General features: G+C 39.6%; 1 protein-coding gene across 3 annotated transcripts; it reads left to right on the forward strand.

Annotated features, from left to right (window-relative positions):
* The first annotated feature begins 11,891 nt into the window (after nucleotides 1-11,891).
* Nucleotides 11,892-20,655, forward strand: LOC310633161 (protein tyrosine phosphatase type IVA 1). 3 transcript variants are annotated; one of them, XM_083350837.1, is made up of 3 exons: nucleotides 11,892-12,186; nucleotides 19,457-20,008; nucleotides 20,392-20,655. In XM_083350837.1, exons 2-3 carry the CDS (start codon nucleotides 19,904-19,906, stop codon nucleotides 20,587-20,589), a joined length of 303 nt encoding a protein of 100 aa, XP_083206963.1. In that variant the 5' UTR covers nucleotides 11,892-12,186; nucleotides 19,457-19,903; the 3' UTR covers nucleotides 20,590-20,655. The 3 variants fall into 3 exon arrangements, with proteins under 3 accessions (XP_083206963.1, XP_083206964.1, XP_083206962.1); XM_083350836.1 differs by lacking the exon at nucleotides 11,892-12,186 and adding an exon at nucleotides 12,269-12,907 and having other exon boundaries at nucleotides 19,454-20,008; XM_083350838.1 differs by lacking the exon at nucleotides 20,392-20,655 and having other exon boundaries at nucleotides 11,894-12,186; nucleotides 19,454-19,905.

Below are 20,655 nucleotides of genomic sequence, written 5' to 3' on the forward strand. Positions count from 1 at the left end.
AAAGTGAGAAAAATCAATGAAATAAAACTGTATTTAGATGTAGGATCTTTTTAACATCTTTCTTCTCCAAAGGTAAGGACCTATCTGTTAATTCCATCAAACAGGATTGCTCAATACAAGTGAAAAATAAATCACAGGATGAATTCCAAGAAGTAAGGAGCTCCATTGTTCTTACTTAGTTCATCAGGAAGTTATATGAAAACTATACTATACATACAAAATCCTTTTGTAAAGAAAGGATTTAAATCTAACTCCAGGAGACACAGCATTAATTATCTCTTTGTGTAATTGTAAAAATGAGGAATAAATATTTAATAGGCACACAAAAATATGATTTCCTAGTCTGAATATATTTTCTTTAAGTGTTTTACTTAAAGTTCAGTCAAGAATTTTGGATTAAAACCTATTTAGAATGTTCAGTTCAGTACATAGCACTGTTGACTTAATAAAGAAAAACTGACTGTTACATTATATGTTTCCCTTCAGCCAATCAATTCAGTTTAAATCCCTCTGAAAATGATCCAAATCACAGTATCAATACAGATTCGAGATAGGGAGAAGAGTAGTCTTGAATAAAAAGTGTCAATAATTGTAAAAAGAAAGTCCACTATTAATATTTTTTCTTTATTGTACTTATAAAAACAATCTAGTTTTCTTTAAAAACTAAGATGTCCTGAACTTTCAGCACTAATTATTGATAGTTATTGATTACTGTCTTTATCATTATTACCTTACCAAATAAACCTATTAAAAAGTACAGCTCTAACCAATTTTTTAAAAAAGATTTTATTAGTTTTTCCCTTACATACATATATTAATTTTTCAACCAGTGTTGAAAAATTCTTTTCCTATTTGATTCTTTCCCCTGAGCCTGGCATTCTCCAGATATGTTACAATAGAACTCCAATCATTCTAACCAACATCATCAGTTAGATATCTGACTAAAGAAGGTTGGTTTACATTATATGAAAAAATGTTTTAGAAAATGAGGGGATTAAGCTTACGGGAAGAAAGGCACGGCTTTTAAAACTCCAGATCCAGATTTATTGTTTCTGACCTCTCAACTAAAACTGAATCAGTCAACAGATGACAAGTAAAATCTTGAAGGCCCTAGAAAGCTTTTGTTAGTTAGGGTGAAAGGCACTGGACTCCATAGACAAATATTTTAATATATGTGAAGGAAATAGTAATCAAATCAACAACTATCCTGTTCATTGAACTTGGAACATATGATGTAGATAAGGACTGTGGTTAAGTGCAAGACAATCCTTTGCAACCTGGCAGAAAGGCCATGTTGAAATACAGCATCTGATCTCTAATTCTCAGATTTTTTTAGCTGTAGCTAACCTGAGAATTTAATACATCTGAAAGTCCTCCAGGTTGGGAAACATTGCTCCAGAGCATTTATTCTGTATACAAAAAGCCCTAAATTGAATCCCCTTGAAGTATAACTTATTCTTTAGGAAAGCCAAAGATTTTGAAACCATAGAATGCTGTTACAGATCCTGTTCAGCCATCAAATGGTTTTGCTTGTTTTGACTCAGCATGCCTGCAAAGCATACAGTAAGTCTGAGTTTTAACATTTTATGGGAATCTTAGGATTTGTGTTTTATTTAGTAAATTGGAGTTTAGCACAGAGTATATGAATTCAATGCAGACAATATAGTATGTATGTAAAATAGGCTGCAATTAAACTCCCAGCTTCTCTCTGGCTCTCAGAGCATCCATGGAGTGGCCAATCCCAAAACAGTTGGCCATTTTTAGTTCATTGTAGAGGGATTTGAGAAGGAAAATCAATCCCACAAAGGATTGAAAATGTTGGACCCTTCGATTTTGGCAATATCATAAAGTCATTGACCTCATTCTTTGCAGCTCTTGGAAATCCCCCCCCCCCAATTTTTTTAAGTGCAGTACCAATTGCAAGAAACTTGCCTTTCACTTTTTTGTAGCAGAGCCAAACTCTGGAACAGTCCGACCTGTACAGATTAGTCTAATGAGTGCATTAGAGATTTATTCTAAGGAACAAAAAAGTATTATTCAAATGGAAACTTTTCTTGAAATGAAATCATATTTCTCCCAAAAGGTAGCTCCCACCTCTGAAGCTGCTGTCTTTATTAATCTGTTCCACTGAACCTCAGCCTGAGGAGCAATAAGAATAAAACAAAGTAGATTCACCTAGCACTGCTCACATATAGCACCAACAATCTGGCATTATCCGGTTGATTCTACATGAAAGTTTTGCATCAGTTTAAAATCGGCTCTAGAGCCATTTGATATGAACTATGTGCAGGAGCTAGGCCAGTTGCTTTCTGGCAGAATAGCAGTGTATTTGAAATAGCACCCAAGCTGAGTTTTTTGTTTCCATTATTAGGATCTGCAGATCTCGTAGACAGGCTGATTTCTTACTCTTTGGAATCCTTGTGTCACTGTGATCCTGGCTTTTATTTCATTGCTTTTCCAATGGACAAAAATTGTGGTTTGACAGCTTTGAAATGCTGCCTCATATCCAACTGCATAAGTTTTCATCCATCTGTGACATCAGTAAAAACGTGGCTAGGCAGACCATACGAAGATATTTTCTTTTCCATTCTGTTTAGGAAGAGTGAGAAGATACGCATAGTTCTCAATTTCTAACAGTTCATTTAGTGAAGTTACAATGGCACTGAAAAAAGTGACTTATGACCATATTTTTTACACTTGTTCCAACACCCCTACGGTCATGTGATCAAACTTCAGGCACTTGGGAACTGACTTACATTTATGACTGACTTACATTGTAGTGTCCCGAGATCACCGGATCACCTTTTGTGACCTTTTGACAAGCAAAGTCAATGGGAAAACCAGATTCACTTAACAACTGTGTTACTAATTTAATAACTGCAGTGATTCATTTAACAAACCTGAATGCCATTCTTTTTTTCTGCACTGTTTTCATTGTGAGGTAAACTAGAGACATCACTGGTTGGCTTCAAACTCTTCAGAAAATTGTCGCTTGAAGATTGTTTTCTGATTGTATTTGTTTTGATTAGTGTGCACATGTGGCTTTTCTGTTTTCAAATCTGAACTTTCCTGGAAGGGAATGAACTGGACAATATCTAGAGCTGCCGCACTGGCAGTAACACGAATTGCTCTGACTACTATTTTCAGCCTATTTCCTTTCAACTCTGAATGTCCAAGTATCCAATACATATCAAGGTAAAACAGGAAGCATATCATCTATAATCAGATTTTATTTTCTTTTGAGAAATGCAAGGATACATTTATCAAAAGAAAAGTGTGTGTGTCAGTTTCCCCCATTTTCATTGTGGAACTTCTAAAAGAAATAACTGCCTCTTTTCTTTTGTTAAAATATAATTTTGTTCAGTGCTTTTAAAGATTGTTTTGCCATGTTTTTGTTTATCATATTTATCCTTTTTACCATATTGTTTTTCTGCATTTCAATTTTTATGATGCCATTGGGATGCTTTCTGAGTTGAAAAACTAACTAGCATGACTTATGTTATCTTAGATATTCAGTACAAGTAATACTACTTACACGAGTAGTGCTACTGCTTGTGGAAAAGAATCTAATCCCACAGATTTATATAAGTATTTTAATTACTGACCTGGGAATACTATCCACATTTCAGGAGACATTTATTTATTCTTCATTCAGTTCAATTTATTCTGCCTGTCTCAACAAGGAACCCTAGGCAATGAACAAAATTAAACATAAATGTAATTACAGCCACACAAAAATCAAAATGCATAGCTGAGAATAAACTATACAGCATAATCACTAATATAACCAAGAAACAAGGTCCCTGCGTACACTTGGTATCTCAGGCCTGAACACAGAACCAGTTCCTTAAGGACTTAATTAAAAGATAGTGGGGTGAGGGCCATCTTGATATCCGGACGGAGAATGGTCCATGAGATGGGGGCTATGGTAGAGAAACCACATCTTCTAGGCCCCACCATCTGGTATTCCTTAGCTGATGGGACCTAAAGCATGCCCATCCTGCTTGACTACACTGGACAGTTGGAATCAACTGGGGAAAGACAGTCCACAAGTAATCCATCCCAAACCATGAAGAGCTATAAAGGTGACAAACCAGCACCTTGAACTGTAGCTGGAAGCACACTGGTTCCTAATGCAGCTCAGAGTAGTGGTGTTACATGTGCCAAGGACTCAGTGCCATTTACTACACAGGCTGCTGCCTGTGTAATAAACTTCTGAATGCTGTTCAATGGCAGCCCCAAGTGAAGCACGTTGCAGTAGTTCAGATGTGATGTCACCATTTTCAGATTTTTATGGACAAGGAAAGGAATGGAAAGAGGCACAAGGGAAAAGGTCATAAAATGGTTTCCTTTCAGTGAGCCTTTGGTTGATTAAAAGTGCCCGCATTATTTGTTGTAATTTGTTATTATTGTTTTTTTGGATCATTCTAATGGTGATACTTTAGGTTTGCTGGAGTTGGATGATCTGGAAATAGTATTGTTTTTGAAAATCAGAAACTTTGTATTATAGTACTTTTAAATTTCAGTGGATAAAACCTTTGCGAACATTCTGTTAGTTAACCAGGGCCTGTTGGTCTGCAAACCTATTGAACAAAGTGAAAAGAACACATCACTTGTATTATATTCTCCAGAGAAGTCCCAAACTGATTTTCTTGTAGATGGTCTCAGTGGTGTATAATGCCTTTCTCGGTCTATTGATAACAACAGATAACAACAGCCCTGTTATAGCATTGTCAGAAAACAATTTCATTTTATCTCAACAACTTCTGTAAAAGTCCCCCCCAAACAAGTCTCATTTAAAGATAACAAGAAGAAGCTAGGTGATTCATTCATTCCATAAACCACGGTTGTGCAAGAAGACATAAGAGTCTTTTAAAAAAAAGATTCTGTGGTTTACAGGAAAATAATAGCATTCTCAACACATGAATTTCCATTATAGGATTTGTGGCAAGTTCCCTAAACAGCAACTTGTTTACTATGGGTTAGAAATTCTGACCTGTGCTTTATTTGCACTGGAGGGAGCTTATAATATCTTTTGTTTAGCTAAATAAAACACAAACTAACTCCCAACCAGTTTAGCCTCTCTGTCAGTCTCTGATGAAAACTGATCTGCAAGGCTCATATAAGAGCCACTCCAAATTATATGCCTCTCATGCTTTCTATAAGAGCATCTGCATTCACTGTCACACGTCTGAAGCATTATTTCAGTCTGCTGCCACTGAATTGTATGAGCTGGATCTGAAATTCCAGTCCTGTCAAGGTTTGTAAAAGCATCTTCTTCTCCAGACGTAGCCTGTATATATATATATATATATATATATATATATATATATATATATATATATATATATATGTGTGTGTGTGTGTGTGTGTGTGTGTGTGTGTGTGTGTGTGTGTGTGTGTGTGTGTGTGTGTGTAAATTACTAACAAAGAATTAAAGGGAAACTGAGATGCATTTCTGACTCATTAGTCGTCCTCAGTCAGCTATACCCTTCTGAGATATAGCTGACTGAGGACGACTAATGAGTCAGAAATGCATCTCAGTTTCCCTTTAATTCTTTGTTAGCAATTTACACAAATATATGAATTGTCCGGTGTGACTACTGCCTGTTTGATAGCCTTCAAGATAGGCTGAAAACAGGAAATAAAGATTTGCCCCATGTTTGGGGCCTAGCAAGGTAATCTAAATAGTTAACATTTGAAACATATATATATATATATATATATATATATATATATATATATATATATATATATATATATATATATATATATATATATATATATATATATATATATATGGATTTGAAGTACTTTTGAATATGCAGTTGCTTTTCTTGCTAACAGCTTGCTAGTCTTAACCTAACACGATTCATCAATAACTGAATGGTGAGTATTGTGGAAGATTGACTAATTGGTAAAGCCTTGCTCCTTTTTTCCTGCCCAAAATAGATAAAATTCTGTAAATTAGATGTACATTAAAATATGCAGATGAAATGATTACTAAATGGTTAGTATCCAGTTCAATCTAATTGGATGTAAGTACAACTGAATTCAATGGATTTACTCCCCTCAAAAGATGTGAAGTTTGTCATACTGTATTCTTATGGATATTTAGTCTGGTTAGTTATGGAATGACTAAAGTGGTATTTGTTTCTGTTTCTGTGACACTTTTTTTTCCTTACACACCATGATTTTGGAATGAACAACTTCCTTCTTAAGTACCAACTTTAATGTAGTCATGAGAACCTTTAATTCTCATCTAATAAAGCAGCAAGAGGCCCTGTTTTGATTCAATAGCTACTTGGCTATAGAAAATCCAGAAAATTATTAAATAGGCAATATTGTATTCACAAAGATGAAATGTACGAATGGGAACCCTTTTCTTCCCCCCCCCCCAAATATAAATCAATTATTGCACAAAAGCTCAGTACTGGAAAGAATGGTGTATGCATGAAGATGCCAGTATGTTGTTAATGGTGGGGAAAATCTAAAGCGCATGTAAGACAGTCCCAAAAAATATTTCTAAATTGGGTAAATAGGAAATGTCCACTGAGGTGCATTGTAAGTAGTAACAAGGTGATGCATATGGGGTGGGAGGTAGGGAGTCTTAAGTCCTTATTTACCCTAGACCATGACTTAGTGAAGACCATCTAATGAGTAGACTATGGCAGAAGCATATTGAAAACCTCAATCCAGTAGCAATAGCACTTAGATTTATATACCGCCCCATAGTGCTTTATAGCACTGTTTGAGAAGTTTACAATGTCAGCATATTGCCAACAGTCTGGGTCCTCATTTTACCGACTTCAGAAGGATGGAAGGCTGAGTCAACCTTGAGCTGGCCAGGATCAAACTCCTGGCTGTGGGCAAAGTTTGCCTGCAATACTGCATTCTAACCACTGTGCCACTATCTCCCACATATATCTAAAGGAGCAAAGATTTATTGATATGAGTGAACAATTATTTAAAACAGGTAGTCAATGTGCTTGAAAAATAGCTTACATTTTATTCTTATACATTTTAAAATCTGTTCCTTTTCACTTCTTTTAAATCAATATTATGGAATGCTAAGAGCAGTCTGTGGGACTGAACTGGGGACGGGTGGTGGCAGGAGATACAGCCACACTTTGACCTAAATTATTACAGTATCTGAAATTAAGTTTTGCTATTTTTTCCCCTCCAGGCCATAAGACAAAAATGTTTTCGATATTTTTTCTGTACAATTATCAGAGATTGCTTGGACAAGTCACTGTAGTTTTCTTGGCAAAGTTTTTCAGAAGTATGTTGCCACTGCCTCTTTCTTAGGGCTAAGAGAAGGTGACGGGCCTAAGATCATCTGGATGGGTTTTTGCCTAAGGTGGAGCTAAGACTCACTGTCTCCAAGTTTCTAGCCTGATACCTTAACCACTACTTCAAAGTGATTCTTTCTTATATAGCTAACATGAAACTGGGTACAGGGTTATATCTGCTATAGACTACCTTAGTTTGCTTTTCCTGAAGGGGATTACCATCTGTGCCCTTTCAAGGTTATGCTATAATGAAATTAACTGCTTCTATTGTGTTGCAGAACAATCAGATAATAACAAGCTGGTTTCACTGAATTAGCTCTGAACATTTTTGTTTATTTTTTAAATGAGTGTCATTCAAAGCACCACATTGTCAATTAAATCATATTTTCCGGTTCTACACTATCAGTTTAGTAGGTGGATAATTTAGGCTTTAGGCAAGACGTTCTTTTGTGTGAAAGAATTTAGAGCTCAAATTGCATTCCATCCTTATGTATATAGCATTCTTAGAATATTTTTGATTATGGAAAAATTATACAGTTGGTGTTTTTTTAAAAAAAACAACAAGTTAACAATCATAATGGACCTTTATTAAAATATTTGGACCTCTACTGAAATATTTGCACTCAGGAAATATCCTAAATATGATACTGCACAAAACTTTTGGGGTTTTGACAACATGGATAGCCAAACAAGCAGAAAAACAAACCAATCATCAAAAATGAGGAAGAGGATTAGGAACAAATATTAGCAGTGATGAAACCTTATCTGCATCAGCTACAGATGGAATGAGGAATACAAATATACAAAATGGGTCTGTCAGGTGCAGAAATGATATTATGTTTAACTCACATTTTTCCAAAAAATAAGGAAATGTATCTGAAGCTTTTTAAATAATACTTTTGCATCATGCCCAGTGACCTACTTCACCCCTCACTGATGGTTAAAGTTTGATGTACTGAATAAAGTGCTATCACCTGAGTTCACAGATCACACTAGAATGAAAACCAAACTTATGACTTAGCATAATATGTGAACCTAGTCAGTATGTTCTTATGTTTCTTAATTTCTTCATTACATAATATTTTCCATTGCAGGGATATAAATGATCACAGACCAATAACAGATCTCTATTTTTTCCTAAACATATATAAGCATCCTTAATGGTAGATGGCACACGGAGGCAAATAATGAAACATACATCAAGATGCACAAACTGAAATTTACATACTTGCTTTAGACGTGGACATAAGTATGCAAGAGCACTGTTATGAAACCACTGGAAATGTCCTTATTTTTGCAATCTCAATCTGTTGTAGACATCTATGCCTATGAGGTTTTTGGGTTGTGTTTACTTTGTGCTGGGGAACTCTTTGGGGAAAATCAACTTTTTATCTCCTCCATATGTCATTTGTGATTTTTTTTTCACCTCACAAGTTTTTGTAACTTCCTCCATCCTCTGTCTCCCATTTTTTTAACCCGTGGCTTAAGGAAACAAAATGGTGATGAGAAACAAGCATGGCACAAAGAAGAAAATACAAAACAAGCAAGCAATCATATTTTCACACCAGCAAAACATTATCTTCCAACAGATTTTCCAGCTGAGGTTGAATTATTTGGACCCCTTCAATTCTAAAGCTTAGCCTTTGGACAACTGAGCTGTTCTTGCATTGCAAAATATGATGCTTTGAAAAGGTGTTTTTAATAACCATAAATATGAAGTCATTTCAAACGGCAAGTTTCTGTGCTGAAATCTGCTTATATTGCATTACTGTTCAGACAACATGCCAAACTGACTTTTAACCATGATTTACTAAGTAAGCCTCAAGAGTGAATTCTTTTAGCATTCTAAGTCTTAAAATTTGATTAACAAATCATAATGGCTAGGCTTACACAAAACAAAAACATTATATTGTATAACTTATTGATCAGGAGCCACATTCCAAAAAAATAGTATATGGGGCAAAGCAATAAATTAATTTGTATTCATTTCACTAAAAATACTAATTACATTAGTTTAATTAATGTAATTATTTCAAAAATGTTGTGTCACAAATACAAACAACTGTAATATAGTAGCAATGGTTTACTATTGGTATATAAATGGTTGGATTCACAGAATACACTAAACTAAAATCACACAAACCATTTTGGTTTAGTAGGGTAAGAATTCGTTTTGTTAGTTTAGCCTATAGAATGTCTGCAAACTTATTTTCATGTGGAAAATATAGTGTTGATTTCTGATTCTAACAAGCAAACAAGAAAGTAAAATTGAAAAATGGTATTGTTCTGACATTCACAGAACTATGATTATTTAAGTTTGGTGTCATGTGGAGAAATGAAACAAATAAGGTGAAATGCTCCCTTTAAAAAAATGAACAAAATTAGCCGGGTTATTGTAGCACTTTCCCCCACCTTTAATTTGCCCAATCAAAATGTCAATATATTGTTAATTCAATATTTCTATTTCTCCTTCAAGGAGCTATAAATGCGCTCTTAAGGTCAGTTGTGTATTTCAGTTTAGATTCTCCTAGTCCCAAAATGATTATTTTAATCCAGTTATTCAGTGTGAGTCTTCTTCCAGAAGTTTTTGATTTCAAATAGATCCACGGAGAGCAATCATTCTAAATCTAATCACAATGCTATTTCTTCTACATCCCTGGCAAGGAATACACCTATTTTAAATTGTTTAGACACAGATTTTCACTGTATAGTATTGTACAGCAATAAATACCAGTTCTACATGGAGACTGGGTTTTTTTTGTTTGTTTACATAATATATATCACTGCCCATCTAACAGAACTCTGAAGAAGCTATAACACACTAAAGTGTATTGTAGACTTGGGATACAACATACATTAGAATAAAAGAGTTGCGCAGATCCAGAGCAGCTTTACTTCGTGTCCATTTAAGACTTCTGGAAACCACTTCTGTCATGGGAGTTGTGAATTTGTCACCTTTAGTATTTGAAATTAATTGAACACAACCAGCAATATTCTATTGATGAAACACACCTATATAAACTAGAATCTGGATTGTAAATACTGAACACTTGTAAGGTTTTATTTAAAAGCTGTAATGTTGTGAAGCTACTCAGTCTTTTGAGAGTAAAATGGAATATATATATATATATATATTTATATATATATATATATACACACACACACACACACACACACACACACACACACACATATATATATATATATATATATATATATATATATATATATATATAATGTGTGTGTGTGTGTGTGCGTGTATGTAAAAAGAGACTGATATGCATTTCAAACTTATTTGTTTTCATCAGTCAGCCATACCCTTCTGAGATTCGAACCTGGTCTGATTGCACATTAGGCAGTTGTGATGAGCTTGTGGCCTAGAGGTTAAAACAACTGCTCTAGACTCATAAAAATTAATCCCTTGTGACATTTTGATTCGCAAACTGGCATAATTTTTAAGAAAACACTTCGCCTGATGCATGTCCTCATGAACTCTTATCCTCAGTCTGCATAAGAGAAAACCTTTGTCATTTTTTACTGCGGGCATATGTTAAAAATGAAATTGTTGCCTGCTTTCAAAAGTGTACACATAACACACATACATTGACATGCTCTCTATATACATATGTATATACCTACACCCTTGCATATACATTTAAATATTAATCACTGTCCATCTTGAATACACAGCGGAAGGAGGAAGCTTGAGAAGCAATTGGGAGCATGGGAGCAATTTGGGTCTGCGCTGCTCCACAGTAAAATCTGGGGACGTCTCGAAGTTCTTTTTCGTGAGTAACAAGCCGACCCCATACCCAGCAGTTGCCGCCATAAAAACCACTGGATTTAGCCGCTTGGTGCTAAAGGAACCTGCCAATCTTGAGCTTCAAGGGAACCTCACTCCAAATACGCAACACTCGACGTGGAGAACAGGAATGCTACAAAGATCTATCATCTATTTCCCGAAGTGATGCTACTTTACAGGTGGGCTTGTAGCTGCACTGTGTTGCAAAAGGCTGTCACGCATACCGCTTCTGGAACCATCTCAAAACAACCACCCGCAAGTAGATTCCTGCGCTTCGCGGACGAATTCCGGATGCCTTTCAGAAGTGCAACAAGAGGGGACCCGAGTCGAAGGAATAGCAGCAGCGGCCGACCAATAGGCGAGAGCCTTCGCCTTGTCCCACCCACTGTCGGCGAGTCTGGCCGGGCACAGCTAGTTCGCCGACTTCCTCTAACCGGTTTCCACCGGCTTTCTCCGCCTTTCCTTCGCCCCGCCCTCGCCTCGCGCCTCTCTATAGCATTCTTCTTGGTCTTCTCTCCCCCGCCTCAGCTCCCCGCCCACTGCCACACGCCTGGCCATATCGGCTCAACTCGCCCGAGCCCTCCGATTGGTCAGGGGTGGTGCCATTCGGCGACAAGGCGTTTGTGACGCCAGGCCGCCGAGCTTTGAAGGCGTCAACTAAGAGGGGCGGGGCGTCGCATGATTGCGCGCTGGAGAGTGCAAGGCGGTGCTTAAGACATCTCTGCCCGCCCCCGTCCCCCTACTTGCCTTGCGCGAACGAACGGAAGCGCCCTCCCTCCGTCTCTGGCCCCCTCCCTCCTCCAGCTGCTTTTTCTTTCTGCCGTCAGTGCCGCGTTAGCAACAAGCTCGTCGCCAGCGGCCGGAGCTCCTCCTCTTTCGCCTTCTCCTGGCATCCCCGTCTCGCTCGCTCTCCGGCTGCTCCGCGCCCTGTATGGTCCATCGCCGCCGCCCTGCTCCGGCACCACCTCCGCCGCCGCCTCCTCCTCCTTCTCCAGTTCCCTCCGGCTTAGCTCCTCCTGCCCCCGGCGGTGGCGCCCTCAGCACCGAGGCTGTATGATCAGGCTACAGTCTTCAATGAGTAACCATATTCCTGTGAGTAGCGGCCTCTTCTTTCGGGTCTTCGCCAGCCCTGTGCTTCTGTCTCTCTTCCTCCCTTCCGCCTTTGTTCGCTGGCTCTCCGCGCCGGCCGTTCCCAAGGCGCGAGAGGGCAGGCAGACGAGCCCGGGGACCCGCCTCTGCTTCCCGCCGTCCGTCCTGCGTTATAAACTTCAGCGGTCGTTGGGCCGGCCGTTCCTCCTCCTCCTCCTCTCGTGCGGCTGACCCCCGGCCTGGGCTCCCTTTTCCCTTCCACTCCAGCTGGCCGGGTCGGTCTGCGGGCCTGGCCGTAGTCGGGAGATGTGGGACGTGGCAAGCGAGGAGACGAGGACGCCGGCGGGGGTAGCAGGGAGTGTCTGGGCGGGAGGAGACGCAGCTGTCTGGAGAAAAGAACGGGCAGCCCCACCGCCAGGAAGGCTTGAGGGGGAAAAAGCCCCAGTCATTGCCGGCCTTAGGAACCGCTGCTGCTGCTGCTGGGGAACGGAGGTGGGGGGGGGGGCTGGCAATGTAGCTCTCCCACCCCACCCCCGCACTCGCAGCTGGGGGTGGGGGGAAGCGCCGCAACCGGGCCGAGCACGTGGTCACTACGAGAAGCGCTCCAGCCCTGCCCGGCATTTCGGACCTGGCCTTTCCTTCCTTCCTCTCTCTCTCTCTCTTTCTTTCTCTCCCTCTCTCTCCCCCTCCCTGCTTCCCCGACAGAGGCGAACAATGTAAGGAGGTAAGAGCAAACCTGGTCTGAATGAAAGCCCTCCCTTCCCCTCCTCACCCCCTCTGTCCGCCCGAGTTTCGGGATTCCTTTGTGTGCTCGTTCGGAGCAGGAACTCGGCGCTTAAACTGGGTTTGAACTGCTTTTAATCGACAAAAGACGGAGGGGAGAGATGTGGACTCGACACACACCTCTGTGTGTGTGTGTGTGTGTGTGTGCGTGTGCTGGGGAGAGGGAGGGGGGTTCTTCCAAGACGTTTTGATCCTCTTGAACGTGAATAGGAGGCGGAGAAGAAGGGAGAGGAAAAAAAAGGTCTCGTGGCTGCCTATTTGAAAAGCTTCGGGAGTCTGGAAGTTGGCAGCGGAGGAGAATTCTGGAGTTTTGTGCCCCTGAGAGTCGGGCTGCCTCTCTGGGCTCCTGCCTAATCCTACAGCCGGCCCTGTCCTGGCTGGTCGCCGGCTCGCCGTCCTTTTGTACCGTTTCACGTGGTGGTGGTGGTGGTGGTGATGCCGGATAGTAGCCCCGGTCGCCTGACGCGCGGCTAAACGCTGGGGCCGCCACGCGTGAGTGAAGAAAAGGCTCCGGAGGAAAAGGGGTGGGTGGGGGTGGGTGGGAGCGGAGTAATCTTCCACCTGGGGAAACAAGTCGAGACTTGTTCGCGCCGTTGCCTGGCCGGCGGCCGCCCTGCTCGCCTGCCGCGTGTGGTAAGAGAGCTTGAAAGGCTATTGCGCTACCGCCGAGGGAGTCACGAAGCAAGAGAGGAGGGGGGGGGCGCCGCGGAAGACCTTTGGCGGGCTGAGCCGGCGGCGTGGCCTCTTTCCCTTCCCGCGCCTCCTGCCTGCAGATAACGGGTCGCTCCTTCCATTCATAAACTGCTGCCTGGCGCGCTAGCCTTCCTCAATAGCGGAAGGCAGCGGTGGGGGGGGTGATGGAGGGGACGAGAAGGACTTGGGTCAGTTCTCCACAAGTTGACGAGGTGTCAATCTGTTAAAACAGCGTTTCCCAACCTTAGGAACTTGCAGATGCGTGGACTTCAACTCCCAGAATTCCCCAGCCAGCTATGCTGGCTGGGGAATTCTGGGAGTTGAAGTCCACGCATCTTCAAGTTCCTAAGGTTGGGAAACGCTGTGTTAAAATACCACACACAAGTATCTAGGCCGCGTTACAAAATTCGGCGAAGTATGGGAGGAAAAGGCAGTTTGAAAACCTCCCCTCCTGCCTGGGAAGGAGGGAACGACAGACAGCTTTTGTTTCCGAGGATTGCTAAATCGCTTCAGCATTTTCATCTTTGACATATGGAATTACTTCCTTTGGTGACGCGTGAGAAACAGGAAAGGGCGGTGAGGTACTTTTATTAATGTGTATTAAAGTAACAAGAGTATTTACTGAGTCAGGTTATTGTACTTTCTTCCTGTAAGATGCAGGTCATAATAGGCTGTCATTTAAAGGATATTTCAGTCTTCTCAAAATATTTTTTTTTCCTGGGTTCAGATCTTCTACAATTCAATGTTCAGCCGCTTGACATTAATCCAGGAGGCTATATCTAGGAATTGTAAAAGCCTTATGCTGATAATTCAATCTTTATTGACATTTTATCATTTAGCAAAAGATTATAGCAATCCCATAATTAGTTTATAGGAATAAAGAATTAGCTGCAATCTAATTATTTCATGTTACAATATTTCTTAATGTTATATAGGTTGGCAATTCCAAAAGTCCCTGAAATGTAACTTGCTTTCAGTGTTATCCACACTTTTAATAAGGGAGGAGATAATATATTTCATAACTGCAAAACCTTTGGCAACAATATGTTCTGTTTTTAATCCTTGTTAGTCTGTTTCTCTTCTTTTTTTCCCCCTTAAATGTTTTATATACTTTTCTGAAACTTTTGGGCCTATAGCTGCTCCCTATTTCTCTATGCTATTTTGAGCATTAATTAGGGACTCTTTCAGCCCTGTGGTATAATTATTATGCAGGCATCTTCCATGCAGATTGCTGCAGTATGTTTTGAAGTTTAGAGGCATACATATAGTATGCATCTGGAAAATGCTTATCGTATTTTTGCAGGGTTTGAGTTGGCTAAAAGAGCAGCTTATCTGAGACTTGACTACCTTGGAAACATGGCACTAGCTTTCTACAGTGAATATGCTCTAAGTTTCAAACCATTTGGTTGCTGTTCTCCAAAATAAATATTTATTTATTTATTTAATTCCATTTATATCCCGCCCTTCTCCGAAGACTCAGGGAGGCTTACAAGCTTAGCAGTAGCCTTCATTCTATGTATATGCCTGCTTATTAGGGCTTTCACACACACCCCCAAGCGGCATTATTACAAAGTCAGCTTAATTGCCCCCAACAATCTGGGTCCTCATTTTACCTACCTCGGAAGGCTGAGTCAACCTGCCCTCTGGAACCAGCTGCCAGTGGAGCTGAGGACTGCCCCCTACCTCCGGTCATTCCGCCGGGGCCTGAAGACCTGGCTCTTCGAGCTCTCGGGCCCAGGCTGAGGAGTAATTTATTTTAATCGGGGTTTTAATTGCACAGGGTTAGTTTAATCTTTTTAAATGGGTTTTAACTTTTGTATTGCTGGTTTTTAACTCCCTGTAAACCGCCCTGAGTCCTCAGGGAAAGGGCGGTATATAAATGTAATAAAATAAATAAATAAATAAATAAACCTATGAAGTTCAAATGAAATACGCCACTCGGCCTTTTATCAATATGAGAGTACTGATGATGATTAGAATATTTTGTAAAAACAACCAAAGCACAGAAACAGACTAACCTTTTTTAGTTTTTTTTTAAAGAGGAAGTAGGTTTGTGCAAATAATGATCTACATACATTTAGGCAAGAAAAACCAAATACACAGGTACAATATAGGTGATGCCTTGCTCAGTAGTAGTAACTGAGGGATTTTGGAATCCTAGTGGCCAATCTCTTAAATATGAGCCAGCAGTGTGCTGCAGCTGCCAAAAAAGCCAACACAGTGCTAGGCTGCATTAACAGGGATAGAATCAAGATGTGTTAATACCACTTTATAACCCCTTGGTAAGGCCACACTTGGAATATTGCATCCAGTTTTGGTCACCACAATGTAAAAAGTAGGAAGAATACAGAGAAGAACAACAAAGATGATTGGGGGGCTGGAGGCTAAAACATGTAAAGAAAAGGTTGCTGGAATTGAGTATGTCTAGTTTAATGAAGACACACACAAACACACCAGGACCACAGTGATGACATGTAGGTTTCTTTTCTGATTCTTCCTGCTTGGATTTTAGGGGGGGGGGAACTGGTGCTTTGTTAAATATACATTTAAAGCAAGCAATTTGCTTGCTTTTAATCTTAAGTTATATAGAAATAGTCCTTCATCTTCCCACAACAACAACCCTGTGAGATAGGTTAGCATGAGAGAGTGACTGACCCAAAGTCACCCAGATGGTTTTCATACTTAAAGTGGAAGTAGAACTCATGATCTACAAATTTCTAGCTTAGTACCTTAACCACCAGATCAAACTGGCTTTATAGTCACTTTTATTATATTTTTATTGTAGCAGAATGACAGCAGTTTGAAAGAGGAGTAGCACAAAGTCCCTTTTACATAACATTTGGGATCAGTTAGTGACTGGACCAAAGTTGCTAGAAGAGCTTTATTCCAAAGCTTGGAAATTAAAACTACATCTTGCTCAAAAGTCTAGAACAGTGATGCCAAACCTTTTAGAGACCAAGTTCCCAAACTGCAACCCAAACCCACTTATGTATCGTTGGGTGTTGGGTGGGTGTGGCCCATTGGGTGGGTGTGGCTGCAGTGGTAATGGCAGACTGGGTGGGACTAAAATGTTCAATCAATTCCAACTTTGCGAGATTTTTTCCCCACGAGAAGTTGAAACTGATTGAACCTTTTTTTTTGCACACAGCGGCAGAGGCCTAAAGCGAAAATAAAACCCAGCTGAAGGCCTAAGACTGGGGCGACGGCATGCATGCCCACAGAGGGCTCTGCGTGCTGCCTGTGGCACACATGCCATAAGTTTGCCACCACGGGTCTAGAACTATGGAGCGCTCTGTGCAAAAAGAATGAGACAATTACATTAGTAAAATGCTGGTCTGGTTTAAATATATCAACTTTAAATATATGCAACTCAAATATTTAAAGTAAGAGATTTTTTTCCCTTCCAGAACATTCCTAAGTTGTATATCTGAAACATGGTACCTTTGCTTATGTGGGAAGTCAGCTCCCCAGAGAAGGAAATATTAAAAGGCCAGAAAAATATATTTCTTCAAAGGGATATTAAAGAGGCAGGAAAAGTTTTTCTTGATAGCCCCAGGTCTCCCTCCCCCAAGCAGAAACCATTTCTGTACAAATGCAGTTGTAAATCCAGGAAGGTTGCAGGCCCCAGCTGGGAGATTAAGAAAACAAAGACCACAAATCTATATACCCCAGCCCCAGGAAAGCTGGACATGACCTTTGGACATAATAGATTGACCCATCACCATCAGAATACCAGAAAGGCAGACTCAGAGTATGGTCAAAAGTTCATGACACAGGAAATAGCCTCAAACAGGAAGAGGAAGCAGTTCCAAAGGAAAGTCTCCAGAGGGTATAAAAATCCACTCTGTACAGGTGGTCAGTCCTTTTCTCTGCCAGACCTCTTCCTGTCTGGTTCTCCTCTCCAATAAACTACAACCTTCTTCCTAAAGCAGTCGCCGTATTTATTCCCAGCTTGGATGAAACCATGATGAAGACTTTGCTTCCAACACTTATAGTCATTTTTAACTCTTTAGTCTCCAGTACCTCACTATCAGTCAAATTGAAGGTATTCTTAGTGTACTTCTCGCTTATATCTGTGAGATTAATATGTCAGCTGCCAAATTTTTAATATAAATTTTAACATGAACTTATGTCCTTGAGTGTTTATCAAGGCTTCCTCCTAATAAATTTGATTTATAGTTGGAGCTTATACTTTAGCTGCTTTTGACTGCTAAAGCAATTTGTGAAACATCTTTATTACTTTGATTCTATGTGCACTGGCATCTCTAGTAAGCTAAAATGTGTATATTGTTATGTCATAATATTGCTGGGTTCTTTAACTTGCTCCCTCTGATGAACTTTTGAACTATCATTGAGTACCTAATGTAAGTCTTTTCAGAATATTTATAAATTTTGTTTTGTCTAAACATCCTGTTTGGCTCTATTTCGACACCTGTGTAACAAAATTATTTTGCCTGACCTTTCATTTCAGCTTTTGATTTGCTTTGGATAGATTTAATTTTCTTGCTGAATAACATGTACATAAATCTATTTCCCTACTATTTATTTAAGTCTATTTCTTGGAATTTGCCATTTATTGGCTTCTTTTAGAGTAGCTGTGAAGCCCTATGAAACAATAGTATTGTGGTAGTATGTTATTAGTACCTAAGATGATACAGTAAAAATGTTCGTAAATATGGAATGGTAAATCTTTGTTAAAGCATTAATCTGCAGGGTCTTTCAGCAAATAGGCTGCATCTGCTTAGCATAGTCTATTAAATGGTACAGTAAAAACTGACATTCTGTTCAGTTTGGAGCTGAGTTTGCATAAGAACTTGCTATGCTACTTTTAATGTCCCACATTAAATGAGAACTTGAGATCCCATTGTGATTATTTAATTTAATTTTAATCCCATTTATATCCCGCCCTTCTCCGAAGACTCAGGGCGGCTTACAATCTAAGCACAAATCATTGTGCTTAGCAATATTAGTCCCTGTTTTCTAATTTAGAATGTTTCCTGCAATATGAAGAGATAAAGGAAAGTAGAACAAATGCTAGTAAACTCCATTTTTCCAATTCTGAAGGGCAATACTGATCTTTAACGTACAAGCTTTGTTCTAGATATATGTGATAAATTGTTCTCTTCTACTTGGCTGCTGGAAGCAAAACTGCTTTTGTGCACCAGAAACATTAAATTTAAATGATACTATTTTGAATATTGGTCAGTGAGGTTTGCCCCCTCCCCCCCCAAAATCGGGAAACAGGATGAGTAAGATCTATTAGTTTGAACGTTACTTCTATTACTCACCCAAAGTTTCAGTCTTGGTTAAAAGCAAGTCATGAACTATGCCTAACAGGTGCAATTTACTGTCCCCAAGCAATTGGTGGACTGTAGGGGGCTTTTCAAAAGGACAGAACTGAATGTTCTTTCTTATGGTTTCAGAGTGGGAATGTGACTTGTTCATTGTTCAAGGGTCTTGTGCCTCCATCTGCATCCTTGTTTCCTCATTTTTGGTTCGAAAACTTGTGCTGCTGAAGTTCTGCCATTAAATGTTTACTGTGCAATCTTAATATACTCTAATATGGGACCGTGGAGGGCATTTTGGAGCCTGTGGTTTGCTCATTACTGCCTTAAAGTATTATGTAGGTTATCTTATAACCTGCAATGTGATTGATACCTAATGAGGTTGTGGTGCTATTTTGGTTGATTTGTTTGAAAATTCAGAACACTTCTTAGTTACATTTATCTAACACTAAGATGCTTGGAAAGTGTACCCTCAGCCATTGACCACTGTTATTTTTTTCTCTTTGCAGCAGTTCTGTGGTGTTCTCGGTCACACATTTATGGAGTTTCTGAAGGGCAGTGGAGACTACTGCCAGGCACAGCACGGCCTTTATGCAGACAAGTGAACTGTAGAAATTGATTACTGCTCCACCAAGAAGCCCCCTTAAAGAGTGGTTACCACAATAAGCAGAAGTATTGGATTGAAATTGGCAGCGCATTTTACTACGGAGTTCTGACCTGGATGGGGTAACCTCAGTGCACTGCCTTTCTTTTTGCCTCAGTATTACAAGATTGAAGATTTGCTGCTTCTTGCTTAGGAGGTTCATTTCATTCCCTTTTCCTCCCAACTTCATATTTGTTGGCACTGGAAACTTTTAGTGGCTTTTTGTGAAGTAGATTTTAATTTCTCGGTTAATCAGTTAGATTTTTTTTTTAAAAAAGAAACTGTCAGTCATTGCACATTTTAACTAAATTAAACCATGGCCCGAATGAACCGCCCAGCTCCTGTGGAAATCACCTACAAGAACATGAGATTCCTTATCACTCACAATCCAACCAACGCAACTTTAAACAAGTTCATAGAGGTAAGTAGTCTCCAAAATGCTGATTTATTCTGTGGTTTTAATTTTTAAAATCATTGTGGTCTCCTAGAAAATGTTTCAGTCCCTTAAATTGACATCAGTATCTTTCTGTTTGGTCAGATAAAAGATGGTTCAGATTTGTTTCTGAATGGTTGTCCAGTGACTCATTCATAGGATGCATTTAAATACATTTAAACATGACAAGGCAGCTCAAGCTACATGGAGTGTTATATTGTAATTTACTATAATAGCTAAGATTGAGTTGGCATTCTGCAAAACAAATCATTAAGTATGATAAACTCTTAACTTCCTACCAAGTATAGTATTAAAACCATAAATATTAGCATAGTTGATACAGTTAAGACATAACTCTGATTTTCTTTTAGGAACTTAAGAAGTATGGAGTAACTACAATAGTAAGAGTATGTGAAGCCACTTATGACACTGCTCCATTAGAAAAAGAAGGCATTCAGGTTTTGGTGAGTAGCTTGCTTGAACAGTTTGAGATACTAGCTTGTGAAATTTATTGTGGTCCTCATTGTGTAATCTTACTGGGAATGGGAGGATATAAACTTAAAAAATAGCATGCAGCCTGAAAATAACACAAGCCTGGAATGAAAGTATGAAGAAATTTCAGCCAGACAGTGTTG

The sequence above is a fragment of the Vipera ursinii genome (assembly GCF_947247035.1).
Source record: "Vipera ursinii genome assembly, chromosome: 1".
NCBI classification, from domain to species: domain Eukaryota; kingdom Metazoa; phylum Chordata; class Lepidosauria; order Squamata; family Viperidae; genus Vipera; species Vipera ursinii.